The 22,431-nt window shown below is 33.4% G+C and overlaps 1 protein-coding gene across 12 annotated transcripts in view; it reads right to left on the bottom strand.

The window, feature by feature from the left end:
• RBM26 (RNA binding motif protein 26) overlaps nucleotides 1-22,431 on the bottom strand; it is a 77,349-nt gene that overhangs the window by 30,536 nt on the left and 24,382 nt on the right. For 2 of the 12 annotated variants that reach the window (XM_063102367.1, XM_063102374.1), the window contains exons 2-13: nucleotides 19,792-19,910; nucleotides 19,002-19,138; nucleotides 16,177-16,265; nucleotides 15,137-15,354; nucleotides 13,230-13,490; nucleotides 12,227-12,466; nucleotides 11,643-11,813; nucleotides 11,146-11,301; nucleotides 5,799-5,910; nucleotides 4,473-4,632; nucleotides 2,098-2,262; nucleotides 1,069-1,200 (exon numbers count right to left, since the gene is read on the bottom strand). In XM_063102367.1, the coding sequence (XP_062958437.1) occupies nucleotides 1,069-1,200; nucleotides 2,098-2,262; nucleotides 4,473-4,632; nucleotides 5,799-5,910; nucleotides 11,146-11,301; nucleotides 11,643-11,813; nucleotides 12,227-12,466; nucleotides 13,230-13,490; nucleotides 15,137-15,354; nucleotides 16,177-16,265; nucleotides 19,002-19,138; nucleotides 19,792-19,910 (1,960 nt within the window). The remainder of the gene's footprint in view (nucleotides 1-1,068; nucleotides 1,201-2,097; nucleotides 2,263-4,472; nucleotides 4,633-5,798; nucleotides 5,911-11,145; nucleotides 11,302-11,642; nucleotides 11,814-12,226; nucleotides 12,467-13,229; nucleotides 13,491-15,136; nucleotides 15,355-16,176; nucleotides 16,266-19,001; nucleotides 19,139-19,791; nucleotides 19,911-22,431) is intronic. The other 10 variants (XM_063102369.1, XM_063102375.1, XM_063102371.1 and 7 more) reach the window with 6 other exon arrangements.

Genomic DNA, 22,431 nt, shown 5'->3' with positions numbered 1-22,431 from the left:
ATGAAATATTATTCAATCATGAAAAAATTATGATGTAAAATAAGAGGTTTGAGCCAGAGAGTTACTAAAGTTCCTTCCACTGACACAGAATCATAAATTCTTAGTATCTTACATTAAGTAGAAAGTCTGAACATTTTGAGTATGATTTGAATAATTAAAATATATGCTTGCTTCTCGAGCTTAAAAATAAGTGCCATTCTTTCCTAAACTACGGTTGTTTAATATCCAAATACACTGTATTTGGTAATGATCAGATATTACGATTTGAGTTTTTAAAAAATAACTAATAATTTACCAATTTACATTCTGTATGTTCTTAAAGAATCACAATACCTTACTCTTCAGGAATTATCTAAGAAGACTATTTTAATAAGGTGGCATCCTTTAACTAAGTAGGATACTATTATCCCAAGTCTACTTTACACGGATGTTTCAAAGGCTGAAACATCTGGAGACCAAGGCAACCTAAATTTCAGAGACCAAGAGTGTAGAAACAAGAAACTGCCACTCAAGTGTGGAAGGAAGTAGGAAAAGAAATGTCATATGGAAAAGAGAATCCCAGAGTCGGGAATAAGTGATGCAAAGTTCTGAGAGAGCTGCATAAGTACTTGAAACAGTGTAATATCAAGCATGCTCAACCTAATGGTTTAAGCCCTCCCTTCCCAAAAACTTTCAGTTCAGTCTACTGCACAATTATCTCTGGAACAGAATTCTAGTTAAAAAAAGAGATGATGGGAAAAATAAGATTTTGTGTACTGAACTTCACTCTTCAGGTAGTTTTGCTAAAATACATCTCCTCCACAAAGTGAAAGAGAAATCTTTCTCATAAATAATTATTAACTAGAGAGAAGAATTTAAGATTCAAATACAATAGGAAAAGTAAAGACTGAAAATGTTACAGTAACAGTTAAAAAAAACACACCGTAAATAGGTGGTGTTCAAGCATGTAACAACTAGCATATTTCTGTGTAAAATAAATACAATTAACTAGAAATCAAATCACCAAGGAAAACTAATTTACTGAAAACCTATTATGTGATAGGAACAATGGTGAGACTTTCCACTTACCTGTGGAAGGTCTGAACTGGCACTCTGGGCTTCTGCAGGTTCAACAGTACTTGAAGGTACTGGACCCAACCGTTCTTTGACCGACTGCTTCACAACAGGCAAAATGGGCTGCTGAACTAAAGGCTGCATTACCTCAGAACAAGAAAAAAATTTTAAACAAACTGATTAGCTCAGGAGCACGGAAAGTAACCTTTGTTATTTTATTACTAAATTGCCACATGCAGCAAGTTTTAAAAATGCAGCAGATAATCAAAATCTAACTGCCTTCCAATTTCCTTCACATATGTATATAGATATTTTCTTTACATAGAATAACTTATTTATAAAGTATCATGCACTACATAATGATGTTTTGATCAATGACAGGCTGTATATGCAACGGTGGCTAAACCATATAGCCTTAATGTGTAGTAGACTCTATTACCTAGGGTTTGTGTTTAAGTATGCTCTGTGATATAGAGACAACAAAATAACCTAATGATGCTTTTCTCAACATATGCCTGTCACTAAGTGACGCATGACTGTACAGAAAAATGTTTAAATCCACCCTTCACTTTCTTTTAACAATAGAAAAGCAAACTGCTGTAATACACCTTTACAAGGAAGCTAACATTACATATTGATTGATTCACTGACTGCAGGGGTGGAGGGTGGAGGGAGGACTGAGGGGAAGAAATGGAAGAGGTGAGGAGGGGAAGAAAGAAGAATTTCCAAGATGAACCTATATTCTGAATTTCTAGAATACATATAGCTACCACTTACTGAGTGCCTCCTACATGCCAGAGACTGTTCTATATGCTTTACATATACCACCTTACAATTCTCTAAACTAGCCACTGACTTCACAAATTAAATGAGAGAACAGGTTAGAGAAGTTAAGTAACTTCCTCAAATCTATATAGTTAACAGTATCTAACAACAGTCAGGATCTGAACTCAAGTCTACCTGAGTCCAATGCCTCTGCTCTTAAACACTATGCTAACAGGTTTCTAAGAAAAGCATTTAATTACACACCAATTTCTCTCTTACCTTTGGGGAAGTACTTTGTAACTGTTGGGCACTTCCTTCTCTGTGCCAATAAACCTTGATAAAGCGATTGTTTAATACTGCTTCTGTACTTGATATTGCTTTCTTTGCTTCTTCATATGTTGCAAATTGGATAAGGGCACCTTCGGGATCACCATTATAGGCAACCTAAGATTTAGAATAATAACAGTGAATTTCCAAAGGAGTCTATTGCTTCATACTGTAAAATTCCTAAAAAAGTGAAATACTGGTTCTTCCAAATAAGATTTTATCTTTAAACTTCCTTACATCGATATTATTACCATAGTCTACTTTCGCTCCAGGAGAAATAGTAACTGAGGATTGTTCACAGTGTAAAAAGAGCCTCCTATATATAACAGTAGAGAATGCTGATTACACAAATGTTAAATACAGACATTCAAACAGTTTCTCTTTTTATCCCCAATTTTAATACTGACTATGAGAAATAATCCCTATATGTCAATGAGTGATATGGCCAAGATCCATATAGTTTGGACAAAGCAGTAAACTACTATGGAAAGGGTTACCTCTAACTAAAACTTACAGAAAAACTCATCTGTACAATATCCCAAATTTGTAACTCTCACAATATTTCCAAGAGCACAAGAAAATTTAAAGGAAAAAACAAAAAAACAAAACCTATATAACAGCAGCATCAATCACATTTGACACGAGGAAACTTGAGTGTAAAGGAACATTACTCTATAGAACCATACAACTAATAAGTAATCTAAAATTTTTCACTTCAAATTTCCTATTCTTTCAACAATCGCAAGGTATGATACATAAATCACTGGAGGTGCGCAGCAATACGGAATACAGACTAAGGCACAGTCTGAATCAAACTGCCCGGCTCAAACCTTGGCTGCTACTCTCACATGAGCAAGTTACTTTTTTGTGTGTGTTTCCTCTTTTATAAATGGGGTTAATAACAGCACCCACTCCACAGTGTTGTTTTAAGAATTAAATAATCAATGTAGAAAAGAGAGCATATAATACTCATTCAATGAATACTATTTATAATTATAAGGATAATTTTAGGTAGTAATAATTATACATTTTTTGGAATTTAAAAACATTAATTTCACCAATATGTTTAATTCAGATAAAGCTAACGGTTTTCTTTAAATTGATTTTGAAAAACATATATTTTATAAATAATAATGAAGGTAGTATGCAGATATAGCAAAAGGACCAATAAAGAGAAGATATCAACTTCACTAGTAATTGAGTAAATGCAAATGAAAACAATAGTGAGATACCATGTTTTGCTCCTCAGCTTTGAAAACATTTTTAGGTTAATATTACCAGTGTAGTTGTCTAGATGTAAATGTGGTAGGATCAAACTGAATTGCCATAAAAAGATATTCAGAAATATTCATGATTAATAACTACAGGGTAACATGTATAGCCCATAAATGTTTAAAAAGTTTGTGCATAGACAGATATGGAAATATATAACAAAAAACCTAGAATAACACACGTTATAGTATAATAATAATGTAATGATATATGAGTAGGGGAATGTGTGGGACACAGAGTTGGAAGGGGAAAGATTTCCTTTAACATCTTTATTACTCTACCCCAAACAAACATGCATTTTCCCTCTACTACTTTTATAATGGTATTTTTTTTAAATGGTAAGAAAACAACTTAAGATGAGCTGCATACTCTAAAATTTATTCCTATTTTTAAAGCATTATAAAACACAATTGTTTTAGTTGAAAAGAACTGCATACAAACTGGGGGGGAAAATCCAACATATCGTTTCAACACTTTAAACATATCACATAATGTAAACTCAATACTAAAAAAACCTCACAAGTTATATATACCCAAGCCAAGGTTTAATTTTAGATGAAGTCAAATAAAAATTATATTGTCATTTATCTTGAAGGATGTTCAAAAGCAGTAAAGAAAAAATAAATGTTCAATTACAAATTACATGGTATTTGGGCCTCAACAGTATATGTTAAATGCATTCCATCATAAAGACAGCAAAAATAAATCTGACTGAAGTATTCTGCTGAAATAATTTTGGGAAACTGAAGAACTGAAACTGGTATAAGATTAGATTTTTCCAGTATAATTATTTAACTTTGCTGTAATTTTATGATAGCCTCTATTATGTAAAAAGTTTATAAACATACTATCAATCAAAACTGCTTTTGAAAATGCAAAATTTATTCAAAATCACACATTTTTCTAAAAGGTACAGTTTAATTTCATGTCCAATTTTCCAAATTTAGAATATTAACAAATTTTCCTTAATATTTCTTTATAAAAATAGTTTTCTTATTACATTAAGTTTTCTAAATAATTAAGCAGAAACAATAGAATAATTTTATGGCTTTTACCTGTAAGTTAACCAAGGTTCCAAATCGACTAAAATGTTCATTAAGTTTGCTGATATTATTTAATTCTGGAGGAACTTTCCTAAGTTCAAGTTTGGTATTTTCATTTCCAAACTGAACCTTCTTCTGGAAGCCTGGGCTGTTTGTTCTATTAAAATTTGGTCTGTAAATAAAAATCAAGTTATTCAATACATTAATAAATCCTGATTTCTAACAAGTACAAAGGAATAGTTTTACATACAAAATGAATGCCCAATTAAGTTCAATTTTTTCCCCCAAACTGAAAGTACTGGTTAATAAAGGAAATTTAAATTTTCTTCCAAATAATAAAGTTTCCAAATTAGTACTGTTAGCATCTTTCATAGAAGCCATATCATTTGTTACTTTCCACTTCTGATCCACTCTTACCATTCTTAGCAGGAAAGATCCTAGTACCCTCTATAAGGCAATTTGCATATAAAACATTTATTCCATTTCTGCAAAAGCTAACTTACTTCTGAAATATACCTTATTTCAAAACTTTGATTATATTTAAAATTTGATTTTAAATTTTATTTTCTTTGATGCAAAGAACGACTGTCTCAACCTCTTTTCAGATTAAAAAAAAAGAACCGTTGGAACTATAGACTATACATCTTGACCCTTGAAAAAAGGACAAAACTGTGGCCCAGAGAGGTTATACTGTTTGCCTTAAATCACAGAATAATCACAGAGCCAGAACTAGAAACTATCCATTATTAAATGTTAAAGCTCTAAAAGTAAAGTCCTAGTCTCTCCTCACACACGCAAATTTATAAATAATTCTATCTCATACACCTCAACATTCTAATTGCTTAACCCTTTCTCTGAAACCTTTGACAACTCAGTGTCTACGTAGCCTCCTCAACCCCCACACACATGCCTTCTGTAGCTTCTAATAGGATTTGCCTACATGCTAAAGTCTCTTCCCAGACCTGACCCACACCATCTCCTTTCACTAATGATGGGGGCTCATGACTATCCTGTATATAGCTAGTATTCAATGACATGTCTAAATTAAGTAAGGAGTGTTTTTTTTGTTTTGTTTTGTTTTTTCTGAAGGAGGGAGAAGTAGAAAGAGGAAAAATCGTGTCCTCAACCACCACACCACTTCTATAAGAAAATGCCTTTCTAGTACAAGACAACTAATTTAAACAAATCTTTAGAAAGCAACTTACGCTTTAGTTAGGGATTGCCTATTGAACCAAATAATACAACATTTTTGAAAGAAAATACCACATTGTCATAATAAAGTTACAATCCCCAAAATCAGCACACAATAAAATTGCTCAATTTTTTCTGCCAGCTTACTTATCAAACCAAGTCTTCTTTGTAGGAACTCCAGGCTCCCCAGAACCAATCGTTCTTTTTCTTGATTCTGAATCCACTACTATCCTCATACTGCTTTTATTAGGAGGCTTTTCTGTTTTAAAACAAACAAAAAAAGAAAGAAAACATATTTTAGTATTTTCTGTTTATTGTATCCACTGCCTTAAGTTGATATTGAAAAAGTTCTGGCTTTTTGTTCAAATCTACATATATTAAAAGAAACAAATGTACAAATACAGTAATCTAAGGGATTTTTAGCCTATTCAAATAAATTCTTTCATTTCATACCTAACTGTGAAGAAGGATCAATAATTATCACACGCCAAATTAAAATGTGACTTTGTAAGCCAATTCTTTGGGGGTAAAACCCATGTCACTGTTCTTTTCTCCTATCACCCTCACTACGAATAATTAAATATACAAATAAATAACAAATCATCTTGAGGCTTTGAATTTATAGTTTTGAAATCAAATACACAATCTAAAAGATACCAAATTTTATACTAATCCAATGACTTTTGAGAACTGACAACAGCTGTGACAGAAGTGAGATGCAATTTTAAACAGCAACATATTAACATAATAAAACCATACCTGATTTACAAAGAAAAATATTCAAGACTGAAACACAATGCAAAACAGCTGTAAATATCTGCTACTCTAAACGTTTTAAATTTACTGACATGGAGTTTTATAAACATAGGACATTTAACCTGTTGTTTTCAAGTGACTCCAAAGTTTAAAACATGCAAACCTTATAATCCATAGAAAAATATAAAAATTCCTTTTTTAAAGATGGATAAACTGATTTATAGAATTTCTTTCTTACATATTTCTATACACATAACTAACCAAAAGAACTTAGGATTCAGTTTCGGCATACTCTCTCACCGCTACATCTATGCTCTCTATGTAGGAGATCATGTGAATTTCTGTATCACACAGGGACTCTGCTCTGAGGATCAGTCTAAATTTCTAATTTCTTGGTTTTCTCTGGCCATCTTCTTCTGGAAATCCTACAGGTATCTCAAAACTCAATATGTACAAAGTTCAAATTTTTTTCATACTAAAATAACTTTTTAGCTTTCTTAAATATTTCTATTAATGAAACTACCATCTTCCCAATCACCCCAGTCAATCATATTTGACTCCTGACTCTCCCATACTCCTTCAAATCGTCTTGCATGTATTCCTCTCATTTCCTGCTAAAGCGGCCTTGATACAAACTTGCGTTACTTTCCATCTAGTCTACTGTCCTAACTGGGCTTTTGCTTCCAGATTCTCCTGCCACCAATTTATCCCATACACACAGAGGCCCAAAGTCAATGCCCCAGAATCCTGGTGCTTTACTCCATCTTGAACCTTTCCCACAACCCTTGCACTTCCCATCAACATTTAAACATTACAGCTCAATTTAATCTATTTTAAAAAGAAACCTCATAAAAACCAACTTCCCTTTCAGTTTCAGTATTTTCTCTCAGTTGCTAACTTGCTCATGTTAAAATTGCTGATGTTCTAACTTGTCACTTAAGCCTATGACTACTTCTCAGTCCTTCTCTTACTTGACCTCCCAAGAGCATCTGCTGCTGTTGATCACCTTCCTCTCCTTTTCAGATATTATCTTCCCTGGATTTTTAAGGAATTCCCTACTCCCTGCTTTTGTCTGTACCTTTTTGTCTTCATTTTCTCAGTCTCTACATAAGCTCCCCTTTCTCTGACCATTTACTTTGATGCTGGCATTCTGTAAGTTACTTACTTGGGCTTTCTCATTTCACTCTATCTCTTTAAAACACCTTTCTTATTGCTATGATTGCCATCGCTTCATTCATTTTTTTTTTCCCAGTAACTCTCAGGGGACAGGAGGAGCAGATAATCAGAAACACAGGAGAAAGGCTTTTAGAACCTACATATATCAGTAGAACCTACATATTATCAGCAGAACTTATGTAAGTCACACCTGCAGATTTGATACGGTTCCTTCCATCTCACTTTACCTCTCACCGTTACTAATGGAGAAGAAAAAAAGAATAAGAACCAATGTTCTACACATTCATGATTCCAAAATCTGTATTTTCTAGTCAGCTGTCTCTCATGGACCTCAGACTTCCATATCCAATCTTCCACTGGACATTTCTACTCTTCCACATAAAAATCTCCCACTGGACATTCCTATTCAAAACTGCTGAATGGACACAACAAATTAAAATATTTCCAAAACTAAATTTATTGTTCTATCAAATCTGTTCTTCTCAATGAATAATACTATCCGCCCAACTATCCACAGCAGAAACCTAGTGTCTAATTTCACCCCCTCCATTACGCCCACTCTAAGCCTCACAATTCAGTAAGTTACAAGTGTTGTCAATTTTTCCCACTAAACTTAAATCTTTTCACTTTCCACCATTATTACCCTAGTCCACCTACTATCACCTCCATTCTAGAGTTCTTCAAATGCCTTTAATTTGCCTCTTATTTCCCTCCACATTCCTTACTTCCTATGTTCCAATCACAAAGTTCTTTCAGTTTCTTAAAAGCATCATAGATAGGATCCTTGTGTTTTATCTATCCCCTTTCTCAAACAATGACTTATCCTACATCTCCAAAGCAGATCAAGTGGAAGCACCCTTCATTTAGTGTTGGTGATGTTTACAGTGCAAGTTGCAGTTTCTTTGCCCAGTGGTACTGTCACAGGATCGGTTCTGAAATAAGATTTTTGGTCTTATTCCTGCTTCTTAAGACTGGTTCACTGGCCCTTTTGGAGAATCTTTGAGCTATCCTACATCCTTTTTTACTTTAATATGTTCTGTACCTTATGGTTCACTGACAGAGACAGTGATATGTTGTTTTTCCTCCAGTAATTGAGATGGGTTTGCACCAACTCATCAGTATCCTCTCAGATTTCCATTCACTGTTATTTAAAAAGGGGGTGTTAAAACACAGAAGCTAGTTCCTCTTGGTATACAATCAGGAAATGTGTCCAATAGTTGTATGCACTGTGTTTTTCCTCCAATATCCTTTTAATACATTTTCCACTTAAAATTTTCAGCACTGGTTTTGTTGACTGCAAATGGAAAGCTACTCAACCTTTCCTCCTACCTATATCCAATCACAGCAGCATTTATCAAGTTTTCCACCTCCTTCGAAATCTGGAAAGAACAGTTATCAAGGCTTCTAGGTCACTTTCATGTTAGTAATTTCAAGGTATTAAAGGGCCTAAAATTTTTTCATTTGTTTAATAATGTTAATTCCCCATGAAGATTTAAAGCATTAAACATAAAGTATAACTATTATATAATAGTCTATGACAAATTTAAATTAAAGCCATCTACAGGCTATTAGAAATGTGTAATAATTATATAATTAACAATATTGTAAGCTTTTTATGTATCTGTCACCAACCAGGACAGTAAATTTGAAACAGAAATATGGAATATGAGAACATATGGATAAAGGAGGGAGAAGACTGAAAAATGATAAGGAAACAGAAGTATAGGCAAGCCTCAATTTAAATGGGTTGCTAAATCAGTTGTTTGGTACATAAAGACAATGTTACTAATGGAAAATATACTCCTAAGACAGTACACAAAAATAGTACATGATGCATCTAAAGAACAGTACTAAAATAATAACTATGCACAATGACACTTTGAGAAAGGTCTTAATTTCTAAGTAGGTGTGAAAGACATTTCTCTCTCAATTTGGCCACTTCCTATTACCTGTAACTACATGCATGAAGAGATGAAATTACCATTAATTCCAACTTCTACATGGTAAGATTTATATGAAAGGAGTTTGATCCCTCTTCCCTCTCTCGATCACAATCAGAAATTGGCCTGGCATTAGAGTGGGTCTAATATATATTGATCTGTATGACAAATATTTATGCCACTCCAAAGCATCAAGGCAAGAAAGAGATGCCTTGAAGCAGGAGTTCCCAGTAAGAGCAAGGAGTACTGGTATTATGAAAAGAAAGTAATAAGTGCTAAATAGTGACCCAAAGAAAGAAAGAGAGGTTTCTCCCAAGTGGGAGAGAGATTCAAGAGATGGGTAAACATTATAAACAGCTACAATTTTATGTGGCTACTTTTCAATTAAAAGCAATCTGTATATTCCTCACACAGAAACTGTTAAAAAACAAAAAAAACCACCTTTTTTTCGTTATTGTTAATGAAAGTTATTGAAATGTGTCAAGGAGAAGCATAAGGGAAAATGATTATCGGTTTTCCCTTATCTTTTGGTCTCCCACAGGAGAAAAGATAATATGTGTTTCCCTATGTGTGGTATAGGTGGATGCTTTATTCTATCATCTAAGAGGGAAAAGAATTTCCCAAAAGTACATATTTTCTCAGGCAGATTTTATTTTTTATATTTTGTATCATTTGTAGTCTTACTGGGTTCATTTAACCTCTTGAGAGTAATGCTTTAATTCCTAAATATAGATTCTTTCCTATTTCAGATAATGAAATTATCTGTACAAACTTGTGCTAGATATGTAATTTCTTTTTGTTTTACTTATGACATGTTAAAATTTGATATTAGTTTGCTTATAATATTTTTTAAGCAAAAGGAATTATGTGTTAAAAAGTGACTCATTATCTTTTAAAATTTTCTTAGAGGAGAGAAGACTTTTTGATAAAATTTCTAGAAGACAGAGTTTAGACTGATACAGTCATAAGCCAGGGTAGCAAAAGAGCTACGCTAAAGTGCAAACTGATAAGAAGGTTCAGAAGAGGGAGAACGTTCACATTAATTTGAAAGCTGTAGCATTTGCTACAGATAATATTTGACATAGGGAAATGAGGAATTACCAGACATAACAAAATATTGCATGAGCTAATAAAAATGTATATTTTCCCCTAACTACATCAATTAACTTTTTAAATCCCATTTTCTTTCCAAACTTTCTTTGCTGTATTACCTAGTAAGAATAAAAAATCATGCATCATAACATGTGAATAAAGCTCAACTTACTTAAACAAGTAACAATCAGTGCCTAATGTGATTTAGTCAGCTTGTGATTACTTATACTTTGTGTTTTTATTTGTTCATTGGAAGCTATCAGATTCTGAAAATCTTCCGTGAATGTTTGAAGAACTTTTGTGATGGAGGTGTAGGGAACATTTTAATTCAAATTCACTGTACTGACATTGCTTCTATGTCCTCTTTGAGATCACAGGACAACTTTTAAGATGATTGCCTCCTCCCCTGACACATCTTTTATCCCTCACTCAACCCCAATAAATGCATGACCAACTATTCTTTATAAATGTTTTCCACTCTTGCTATTATGAAAATCATGAGAAGAAAATCATTACAGTAATCACAATACCTCTGGGTGGCAAATCCATATCCCCTGATGTTAGTCCTATCAAGTTAGGCCTCTGTGCATGTACTCTATGTCTATACATAGGTCTGGAAGTGTTTGTTATGCTGGGGGCTTCAGGATTGTAGCCATCTGTGTCGTATGTATCTGGTAACACAAAAACTGTAATTAAAAAACAATTATAAAACTCCACTTGGTAATTTTTTCATATTAATAACAAAAATAAGCTATATATTATTAATATATTGTATATAACTAACATGTTTTATACATATCAAAAAGCAAACTAAGTTATTAAAAAGAACAGAACAGTTTTTTAAAAACTTATACCTGAGGGCTTACATTTAATGTACATTCACTGTACTGACACTGCTTCTATATTTTAGTGAACCAAAAAAGTCATGACTGAGCAATTCAGTCTCTGGACATTTTTAAATTCCTCATCTAAACCTCTGCTCTAAAACTATATCACATTATGAATATAGAGAGGGCTAAAACTGCACCTGCAGTAAAAAGAGATGGTGGAGCAGGAGGAGGCTGGTGATGAATGCCAGTTGTTACTACAGTAGGAACAGAACTGGTTGCAGAGTTTGGGGGAGCATCCATGCCAGATGGCTGCAAAGGAGGAAGTGGAGGTGGTGGTCCTGTCAAAACCAAAGAATAAGAAATATCATCTGAAAGCAAACAAATAAAATAAGTTATTATACATCCCATCACAATAGTCTTAATTATCAAACTATAATATCTGCAAACACCAAGCTCTTAACCCCTAAATTAGTTTTCTAGGGTAAAATATCCTTTTAATGTACGCCAAAACAGGTTTGCCTTATGCTTTAAAGGACTGCAGGTAGCTGAGGTTTATCACTTACATACACGATTCACAGGGCCACTCCAAACCACAGTAACTAGTTTGGTATAGGCTCTAAAGTATATTCCAAATGGGAGTATACAGCTCTTAGTTTCTATCAGGCATCTATGGGATTACTTTAGATACTTTTAACAAAAGCAGATTCAACTTATTAACTTTATAAAAAGACTATATACATGAATAGATAATAAATACAGGCAAGCAAACATATTTACTCACCTGTGACAGGTGGGAGACTAGGTGGTAATGGACCTGGAGGTGGCACTGGGGGTCTAAGATTCACAGGTGGGGGTGTAAGAATTGGTGGAGGTGGGGGCAGTCCAGGAGGAGGTGGTCCTTCAACAACAGGAGGCTGTGCTGGGAAAGGCAGCATACCAGGAAGATTCACATCTTCTACAACTACTGGATCACTTCCATGATCAAAAGGACACATGTCTCCTCTCATACAAAAACCTTTTTCTGTAAGGAAAGAATAGTTAAAAAGAAATGTGAAAATATAAATTTTCTCTAAGTTAAGAAAAATAAGATATATAAAAAATGAATATTTTAAATATTGGACAAAAGTATAATTAACCACTTCGCAAGAGCTACCTGCTCATTTCCAGTAATATCAATACTTACCAAGTGAAAATATAGCTTACACAATAAAAAAAAATCACCAAATATGTAAACCTAGCTAGCAAGATGATATAAAATGTATATATAAGTTATCATTTTTGTCATTAGAAGCCTTATCCTTCATTTAAATCTCTAACAGACTAAAAAAATACTGCAATTATGGCTTTAATGCTACTTATAAAACCTTTACCGTAAATTTTTAAAATTGCTCGATTTTTTAATAAAATTCTTACATTAAGTGATACTTATATTTCCTAATCTTACATACCAATAATCATTCATTTCTAAAGAAGTGAGTTTTATCAAGAATGTTTCAGTAGTAGTTATTCCCTGATAACTCAGTACTTACTCTTGTTTGGAAAACTCCAACAATATATTAATACTTATATGCGAATAAAACTATCTTTAAATTGATACCAAATAGTAAGTTTGACAAATGAAGGTTTCAATAATACTGAGGAATTCATGAAGTGATTAAGACTAATTTCCCACTATTTCATTATCAGAGAGAAATCTTTGAATAACTTTGTACAACCTAAACTTATGATATTTAGGCAGCTACCAATATTAATTCAATACTTCATGAAACAGTTGAAAGACTTACCATCATAGTCTCTACACCGTTTCTTTGGCATTGGTGGTCTTACATAAGAGTTATGGTCCACCTGGTCTTCATGAAATTCAGACCAACTTTCGGTAGTGTTATTACCATGATGAGTAGGAGCGATTACTGTAATAGTGCTGCTCAGAGTAGGTACAGGATAGTGGCCAGATGAAATATTAGGTACCGAAGAGACTGGAGTATAATTATTTTCTAGTGGATCTGTTCTATCCAGGTCGTATTTAGGTTTTACCAGATCCCTTTCTGCAACAAAATACAAGTGACTTATAAAACTATACCCTATTAAAAAAAAACATGTCCCAGATCTAAGAATTAGTGATTTTTCGGCTAAACATAGAGAAATGGTCTAAATTGTGCACAATCTTCCTTTTCTCTTAAAAACTACTTAATTAATATACAATGTTCCAAGTTAAGCTATTTCTTTCAGTATTAACCTAAACTATAAAATCACACATAAAACTGCTGTACTTAATAAGATTTTCCTTGGGATTTTGTTTATACAGAAAAGGAATTTTTTTACTTTCATCACAATCTTAGTATGCATAATTGCAGCCACAAAACAAAACATATAAGTATGGTTATTTTTCCTATGAACATTTTGTTGTCATCTACCTAAAGATCTTACGATGGCTTTTTACATTGAACACTATTTATTAAGATGAGAATGGATGAGCAAAGAGGAAGAAAAAGGAGTTCATACTAAACATGAATAAAGTAACTAACTAGGCTATACAGGGTCCCAAGGAAGGAGAAAAGATATGAAGGCAATCAGTTAAGTGAGGCCATGTGCGAAGAGGCCTAGTACACTTAGATCACAGAAGGGGAAAACACTAAGAAAAGAGTAAGAATATGGGGCTTATACAAAAGCCATAAATAGTATTACGAGTAACAAATATCGAAGTTTAAGTAATGATGTTTTACTCAAAAATGTTTTCGATATTTTACTTTAATAACTTCCTTTCAATAACACACATTGGAAGAAACATTATACATGTTGTAAATGACTTGCTCTTGCAAATATATACATCTGAAATAAAATTTAACAATTTTTATAGTTTTGAGGTATAACTGATAAGTAATAAACTGAACATATTTAAAATGCACAATTTAATGAACTTTGATTTACACATACACCTATAAAACCAACACCACAGTCGAAATGAGGAACATACTCATCACCCCCAAAAGCATCCTCATGCCCCTGTGTAATCTGTAATTCATCCTCCTTTACTCCATCTCAGGCAACCACTGATTTGCTATTTGTCATTATAGATTAGTTTACACTTTCTAAGATTTTATATACATATATACTTTTGTCCAGCTTCTTTCACTCAGCATAATTATTTTGAGATTTATCCATTTTGTTGCATGTATCAATGGTTCTTTCCTTTCTATCCATGTTATGGTACAGATATACCACGATGTGTTTATCCATTCATCTGTTGATGGATATTTGGGCTATTACAAATAAAGTTGCCATGAACATCGGTATACCAGTCTTTCTGTAAACATACACTTTCATTTCTTTTAGGTAAATACCTAGAATAGTCATTTGGTAGGTTTAGATTTAACATTTAAAGACACTGCCAAAGTGTTTTCCAAAGTTTCAGTTTTTCCACATTCTTACCAACACTGAACATAGTCAATCTTTTTCATTGTAGCCATCTTATTTAATGTGCAGTGGTAATTAACTGTGGTTTTAATTTGCATGGAACAAAATTTTTTAAAGAAATTTTTAAAAAGCATTCAATTGAACCACAGAATACATCATAATAGAAAAAATGAAGACAACACTGACAAAATGTTAAACAATTTGTAAAAACCCTTAATATGAAGTTTTTTCACAATAAAAGAATGCTAACCAAAATATACATATATGTGTTATTTACCCCTGCTTCGTGTTCTGCTTCTGCTTCTAGTCCTGCTTCTATCTCTATCCCTGTCACGAAGCCTCTCTTTACTCCAACTCCGACTTCGACTCCTGCTGTAACTGCGACTTCGCCCTCGTCTTCTATTGTACCGGTCTCTGTATGAATCTCTTCGGGGAGGGTTTCGATCATAATCTCTTTTGCGAGAACGATCATCTTTTTTCCTCTCATCACGACTTCTAAAGAAATATATGATCACTTCTACATGAATAATTTTTAAGTGGACATAAGAAAAAACTAATACAAAAGTTGTATTTAATTCTTATAACAATTTTTTATCCCACTGTCAGAATATAAACATAGCAAACTCAAACCAGTGAAGAAACTGAGTTTAAGTACTGTAAGACCGTTTTAAAAGAAAGCAACTCTTTTACAGTCTTAATCCTTAGTCTTACACATATCAGCATCTATACACTTAGGCATCTACACATAAAGTCATCTATACATTTCTTATAGCACATATACAGTCATGTGCTATCAATAATGAACTGCATATATAATGGTAACTATACCACACAGCCTGCTTTACACCTAGGCTATACCATCTAGGTTTGTGTAACACTTTATGAATTGCCTAATGACACATTTCTGAAAACACATGCATAAGAGATGCATGACTGACTGTCTTGTACACATAGTCTCATACTTAAAGGCATGTATTACATGCACTGTACTCTAAACACTTTTGATGCCTTAATTGGAAAACACTTTAATCACACTAAAGGGAAACTACAGGCAAAAAAAAAAAAAAAAAAAAAAGTCTCATATTAAGATTATATTGGAATCTGAAGTCAGAAATAAAAAAATAATAACAACAACTAGTATATATCAAGTACTGTACTAAATCTCACTCCCAAGACCTACAAATCTGAACTAGATTTTCTTGGTAGGAAGGGACCTAGTTACACTTTCCTAGACCAACAAAAAAGTAGGTATTACTTGGCCATATATAAAAGATAACCAAAGTCTAAACACTGAGTATGGTTCAATGAACCACTCACCTATTTTCTCTGTATCGGGAGCTTGACTGAGGAGGACTGTGATTTAGCCTTCTAGAAAATTTTTTCTCTCGTTCTTCCTCCTTCGTGATCTTATATACAAAAAAGAAAATGTGTACAAGTTTAGCAAGTTATTCCTTGCCACATTACTACTTCAATACAATATTAAAATTAATTTGTATAATATCAGAGCAAAATTGTCATCTTCTAAACAAAATAAATTCGCTAAGTACAACCATTTAGTTTAACTCTTATAAAAGACAGTCTGCTGAAAATTAAAGTGAATGGTAAAGAAACTCATAACGTAGAGCACGGCCTTGTAACACCAAGGTCAAGTCCAGTTCCCCATACTGGCCAGCCACCAAAAAAAAGAAAGAAAGAAAGAACCTCATAAATGCTTATCTTAGATAATGGTGAGAAAACATTTTAAGCAAATGTCTTCTTTTTAAAATAAATAATGAAAAGTCAATTTAATTCCTTCTTTTAAAAGTCTAACATTTATTCATGTTTCGGTTTCATGGATTTGGTCTGACACCAAACACCTCAAGGAATATAGGAGAATGCATTAGAACTAACCAAGTCATAAAAAAGAGAATATTTGAGAAAATAATACATAAGGTAAAACAGTTTTCTAGTTCCTCATAGCTGCATGATAGCTATATATTCCTGTGTCCTACAGGAGGCCTTCATTCATATTATATAACTACTAGAAAGTAACCCTGGAAAACATTCCCCTGATCAGTGCTATTTTCTCCAGACTGGACTCCCCAGAACATTGGTTCTACAGAACATTAATAGACTGTGATTAGAAAAAAAGAATTTAGAGGTTAAACAAATTCAGAAAACATTGAATAAGAAGCCCTTAAATATTAGGGCTTAAGATATTCTGATGCAGGGAGTCTACAGATATGTATACATGGCTCAGTTTATGCCAGCTGTTCCAGCACCCCTTTTAAATTAAACGGCCACTCTATTAACAGACCAAGCCAAGAGAAACACTCATTAAAGCCTTCTTTCAAGTCTGCCTTTATTTCTCCAAGTACTTTTGGTCTCTTACCACCCATTCCAACTCTCCTCTCAACCCAGATAAAAAACTGGGTACTAATACAACCTCCTGGTGAACTTTTTGCCTTCTGTTTACTTCAATGCACTCTTGCGAGTAATTTTTGACAGTTTACCATATTCCGTAGTACACGCCCATCTGGGAAATTTTAGTTTTAAACCCAGACTGCCATCTGGCATTTTGACAATTCTGAAAGATCGGTGATAAACACCTGCAACAACTGGTCAAGAAAACCAATGAAATATTACTGCATCAATAGATATAAGATTAAAGCTTTGCCACTAACTTACTTTGGGGGAAGACTGCTTCTCAAACCAAGGGCCCATGATTTACTCAATATTTTTTTGAGAATCAAAATGTAATTTGTAATATCATAAATCTGAAACCACCCAAACTTCCATCAGTGGGCAAAACTTACACAAAATATTGTATATTTCTATGTGGCATATGCAATTGCCAACACAATATCCACTATCCCTTTCTTCTTTACTAACAGAACCCCTATACTGCTAGGTATGAAATATGCTCAGTTATAAAATTGCATTTCTGGTCTTCCCCTGCAGATATAACTGATTAGGATGTTACGTGTGTGTGTGTATAAAAATCTAAACATACATATTTACTGAGAACCTACCATGTGCCACTTACTACACCAAGTGCTTTACCTACTTTATTTTACTTATTCCTCACAACAACCCTGTAATATTTCCATTTCACAGCTGAGTAAATTGAAACTCAGAAAAGTAATGTTTTCAAGGTCGTGACTTATAGAGCCAAAATTTTAACCAAGATTTGTTTGACCTAAAGGTACACCAAATGCAGAAATGTAATAGCTTAACTGCCAAAAACTATTTTTGCTGCTATTACAATCTTTAAATATCAAACTGAGAAGATCTGAATTATATCACTTAAATAAGGGTGAATAGAAAAGATTACAAAACACAGATTTCAAAAAATTTCTAAATCTCTTAAAGTATCATGTCATTTCCATTGCCCTGTGAAGGTCCTTGTGTTTGACTATCTTCTGTCCCTTCTGTCATATAGACATAAATGCATGTATAACAGAAGCAAACAAATCTACTAGAGATCTAACTGTTTTCTTTTTCATAGAACACAGATAGTAAGACTCCAATAAGTCTATAAGATACTGTATAGAAGAGTTAAAAGCAGACCTGAGACTGCTATCCACAGAAAGCCCTGCTTGTAAAGCTGGACCTTGGCTGGCCTCTGGGAACTCTGATTTCTGGAGGGATCCCATCATTCATTCCCTGATAAGAATGGTTCACTGTGCCTGAATTGTTTGTGAAAATAATATGACTTATGCTGAACACCTGCTCTCTTCCCTGGGAGTCTAGAATTTTAGTACATACTAGATAGAGGGTGCCTCTGTGACCAGCCCCAAATAAAAACCCTGGACAGAGTCTCCAATGATCTTCCCTGAGTCATATGTGTTGTCACATTCCTTACTAGAGGAATTAAGCACATTGTATGTGACAACAAGGACATTGAAAGCTTGTGCTTGTTTTCCACCAGACTTCACCTCATACACCTTTGCCATTTGCTGACCTTGCTTTGTACTCTTTTGCTGTAATAAGTCATGGCCATGAGTATGACTATATGCTGAATCCTACGAGTGCTCCTAGTGAAATCATCAAACCTGAGGGTTGTCCTGAGAACGCCCAACACAAAGACACAGAAAATAAAACTTAGTCTAATTATTCCTCGTATGTGTTAAGAATCTGAAAGGTATAACACAAATCCTTACCTCTTCTTTTTTAATATCTTTTTCTTGGTGCTGAAAAAATTCTACCTTCAGGCTTCCTGATGATGGCTGCTCTGGAGGAGGTAGATAACTCTTTGTATTCACAGCATCAAAAAGTTTTTCCACAAATATCTGTGTCTCTAAAAATAAACACCCCCCCCAAAACAAATTAAAAGACATTTGCTAAAATATTCATTCTTCACTTCTACACATTAAACCTCTAACATAACGAAATACACCTTGACCTTTATAAATCTAGAAATTATACTAAGACAACAGCTTCCTAACCAGTGTGCCATGGCACAAGTCCCATGGCAATACTGCTTCATTCCATTTTCAGGATGGTGGGAATTGGAAAGAGCCTCTGGGCCAGCTGCTTCCAGCCATGACTGGAAGTCATGTGTGTAAGTCTTCTTCATGTAGCCCACCCAGTGTGCCAAACACAAATGTTATCATTATCTAAGATAAGGACAAAGTGCAAAAAGCTGAAAAGCAATGTGCTAGACAAGTTTTAAAGGAGTTTCCTTACAGGTACTATCTTTAAATAAATAAGCATTTGGTCACTTTTAATCTTTTAGCCTATGTAAGAAAAAATATCAGCATGCTTTATGCTTTAAGAATGAGCATAAGAACAAGGCTTCCATTTTAAATAAGCTATGGAAATAATCACTAATAACACTATTTGTTCAACTTTGTTAAAATTACAGCCTGTCTATCAATGAGTTCCTTTAATACTCTGGATAATCTTATTTTAAATAACATTAAAGTAGTATTTTAAAATGAAGGATCTTACCTTTCTGAAGAAATACATCCAGCTGATCAATACATAATGCCTTTAACTCTTTCTCACTTTTGTCTTTCTTTACCAAAGCCAGAACATATTTTGCTAGGGCTGACGGATCTGCATCACAGCTAAAGAAAAAAGCAAAGTTTAAGGAAATTTAGTCATAAACAACTGCACATCCTATAAATTCCAGTTACAAACTGACTTAGCAGGCATGATAGTTAAGTGATTTAATATATGTAAGAAGCACCTGGCTCAGAGAAACTATAAGGAAATGTAAGTTCTTCTCCTTATATTAATATGCTTTACATGCTATATGTAGCCATCATTTCTTAAAAACATACTACACAGCATATTAAATAGCAGAAAAGAAAGTCTAGAAATAGATCCAAATACATTAAGAATTTTAGATTTTATAAAGGTGGTATCCAAATCAAAACAGAAGAGATGAACTATGCAATAAACTGTATTGAGACAACTTGGCAGTTATCTTTAAAAAAAACCTAATAACTTGGATACATAATTTATTCCATATACCACAATAAATATATACCTGCAAAAACATAAAACCATTAAAGCATTACAGGAAAACAGGAGTTATTTTATAACTCTGGAGCAAGGAAAATATAAAATTCATGTATCACCAAAGAGTAATTTGATTTTGATTATGATAAAAAGATCAAAATCTTCAGAATGACAAGAATCAAAAGACAAATGGAAAAAAAAGTTCAAACAGTTTAACTCATCACAAAAAGGTCAATTCCCCTAACATGTAGAGTTTCTATCAATCAAGACTAACATCATAAGAGGAAAAAAGACAAAAAATATGAATAGATATTTTAAAAAATATATAAAAGTGATTCTTAAACATGGGTAAAAATTCAACTTCACCCATGAGAGATATACAAACTTAAGCTACAATGAAATATCATTTTTCAGTTATCAGTCTGGCAAAATCTAAAAACATAAAAATATATTCTGGAGGCAAGACTGAGGAAACAAGCAGTTTTCATACACTGAGCTGGTGTGCGTAAACTGGTATCCCCCAGAGAGAGAATCCTGGCAGTATCAAGGTCACAAATACAATCTGACTCAGAAATTCTATGAATTTATTCTACAGATATACTTACATGTTGAAAATGACACGTGTACAGTTACTCATTGTCATATTGACTGTAAAATCAAAAATGTGCAAATGTCCATTTACAGAATGTCCACTGATAAACTGGAAAAAATTATATTAAATCCACAAAAGGGAATGATATGCAGCAAAAGGTCAGAAAAAGAGTGACAAAGTTTTCATATCTCAGAGAAATTTTCATATCCATTTGTTGAATTTAAAGAGCAAGGTAGAAAACATTTTTAAAATAAATAAATTAAAAAATAAAACGCAAGGTAGAAAAAAGGTTTGTATAGCATGTTAGCATTTGTGTGAGAAGAGAAGAAATTATATATTTGAATCAGATTATCTTTGAGTAATACATATGCGAAAGGATAAATAAATAACTAATAAACTATGGTACTTGTATTGAGGGGAGAAGAGGATGATAGTGGGAACTAAAAGAAGAAACAAGGTCATAAGGAAAGTTTTTGATGCCTGAAACATGTTCATCAAATTAAAAAACCAAATAATTGTTTTTTAACTAAGCTAAAAGATCATTTTACAAGTTAGAGAAAATAACAATAAAATAATGGCAATAGTTAACCACTAACATTTACTGAACACCTAGTTTGTGCCATGAATTGTGCTAACTTTACATATTATTGAGCTCTCATTTTTCTGATAAAGAAACAAGGCTCTGAAAAAAGTTAAGATTGCCCAAGACTACACAGCAAGTAAGTAGAAGAGCCAAGATTTAAACCTAAACCTCATACTCCAAAGTCCACTCTTTTTTACAATGAGGTGCCCACAAACTAGACTTCCAATTTACTTAATGCTATGATCACCTAGAGTCACAACCACTAAATCCCTACTCCTTTTAAAAGCCTTCCACATGCCTCTACCTCCCTATATCCTTAGCTGCTGCCAAAGATACAGTTCTTGTAACTCACTTCCTCCTGTTCTCTCCCCATTCCAGAAGCTTTCCATTATTTCGAGCAGCCTCTAAACAATTCCTTTACCATCTATGCCTCACTTTCCTCCCAACATCCTTATATCTCACCAGCTTGGCAAAATCCCAACCTAGAATAAACCCCCTAGCCTAGATTTCTCCTTTTTTTTTGAGGCTGGCTGGCAAGGGAATCCAAACCCTCGACCTCGGTGCTATAAGCACTATGCTCCAACCCAGTAAGCAACAGGCCAGCCTCCAGCTTAGATTTAATTCCATAGCTTGGTAGTATAAAAACAATGGCTTAATTTTACACCAATAACATAAATGACGGTCAGTAAATCAGATTTCCAAGGACACTGATGACACAAAAAGTTTAACAATAATGGCTTTTTAAAAAGGTATTAGGGAATCACAGTGGGGAAAGATGACTACAAATGGGGACAAAGATAATAGTTCATCTGAGGAAAAACAGATACATACATGATACATCTGACACAACATCCTCCAATTAATTTTTATTCCTATTTATTTTAACAGCTATTAGCAATTTTTAACTCTTAACAATAAACACAAAAAAGATTCCATATGTACTACCTAA

The sequence above is a fragment of the Cynocephalus volans genome, chromosome 7 (genome assembly GCF_027409185.1).
Source record: "Cynocephalus volans isolate mCynVol1 chromosome 7, mCynVol1.pri, whole genome shotgun sequence".
Classification (NCBI taxonomy): Eukaryota; Metazoa; Chordata; class Mammalia; order Dermoptera; family Cynocephalidae; genus Cynocephalus; species Cynocephalus volans.
The sequence above is the reverse complement of the archived record's forward strand: the minus strand, read 5'-3'. Positions and strand labels throughout refer to the sequence as shown.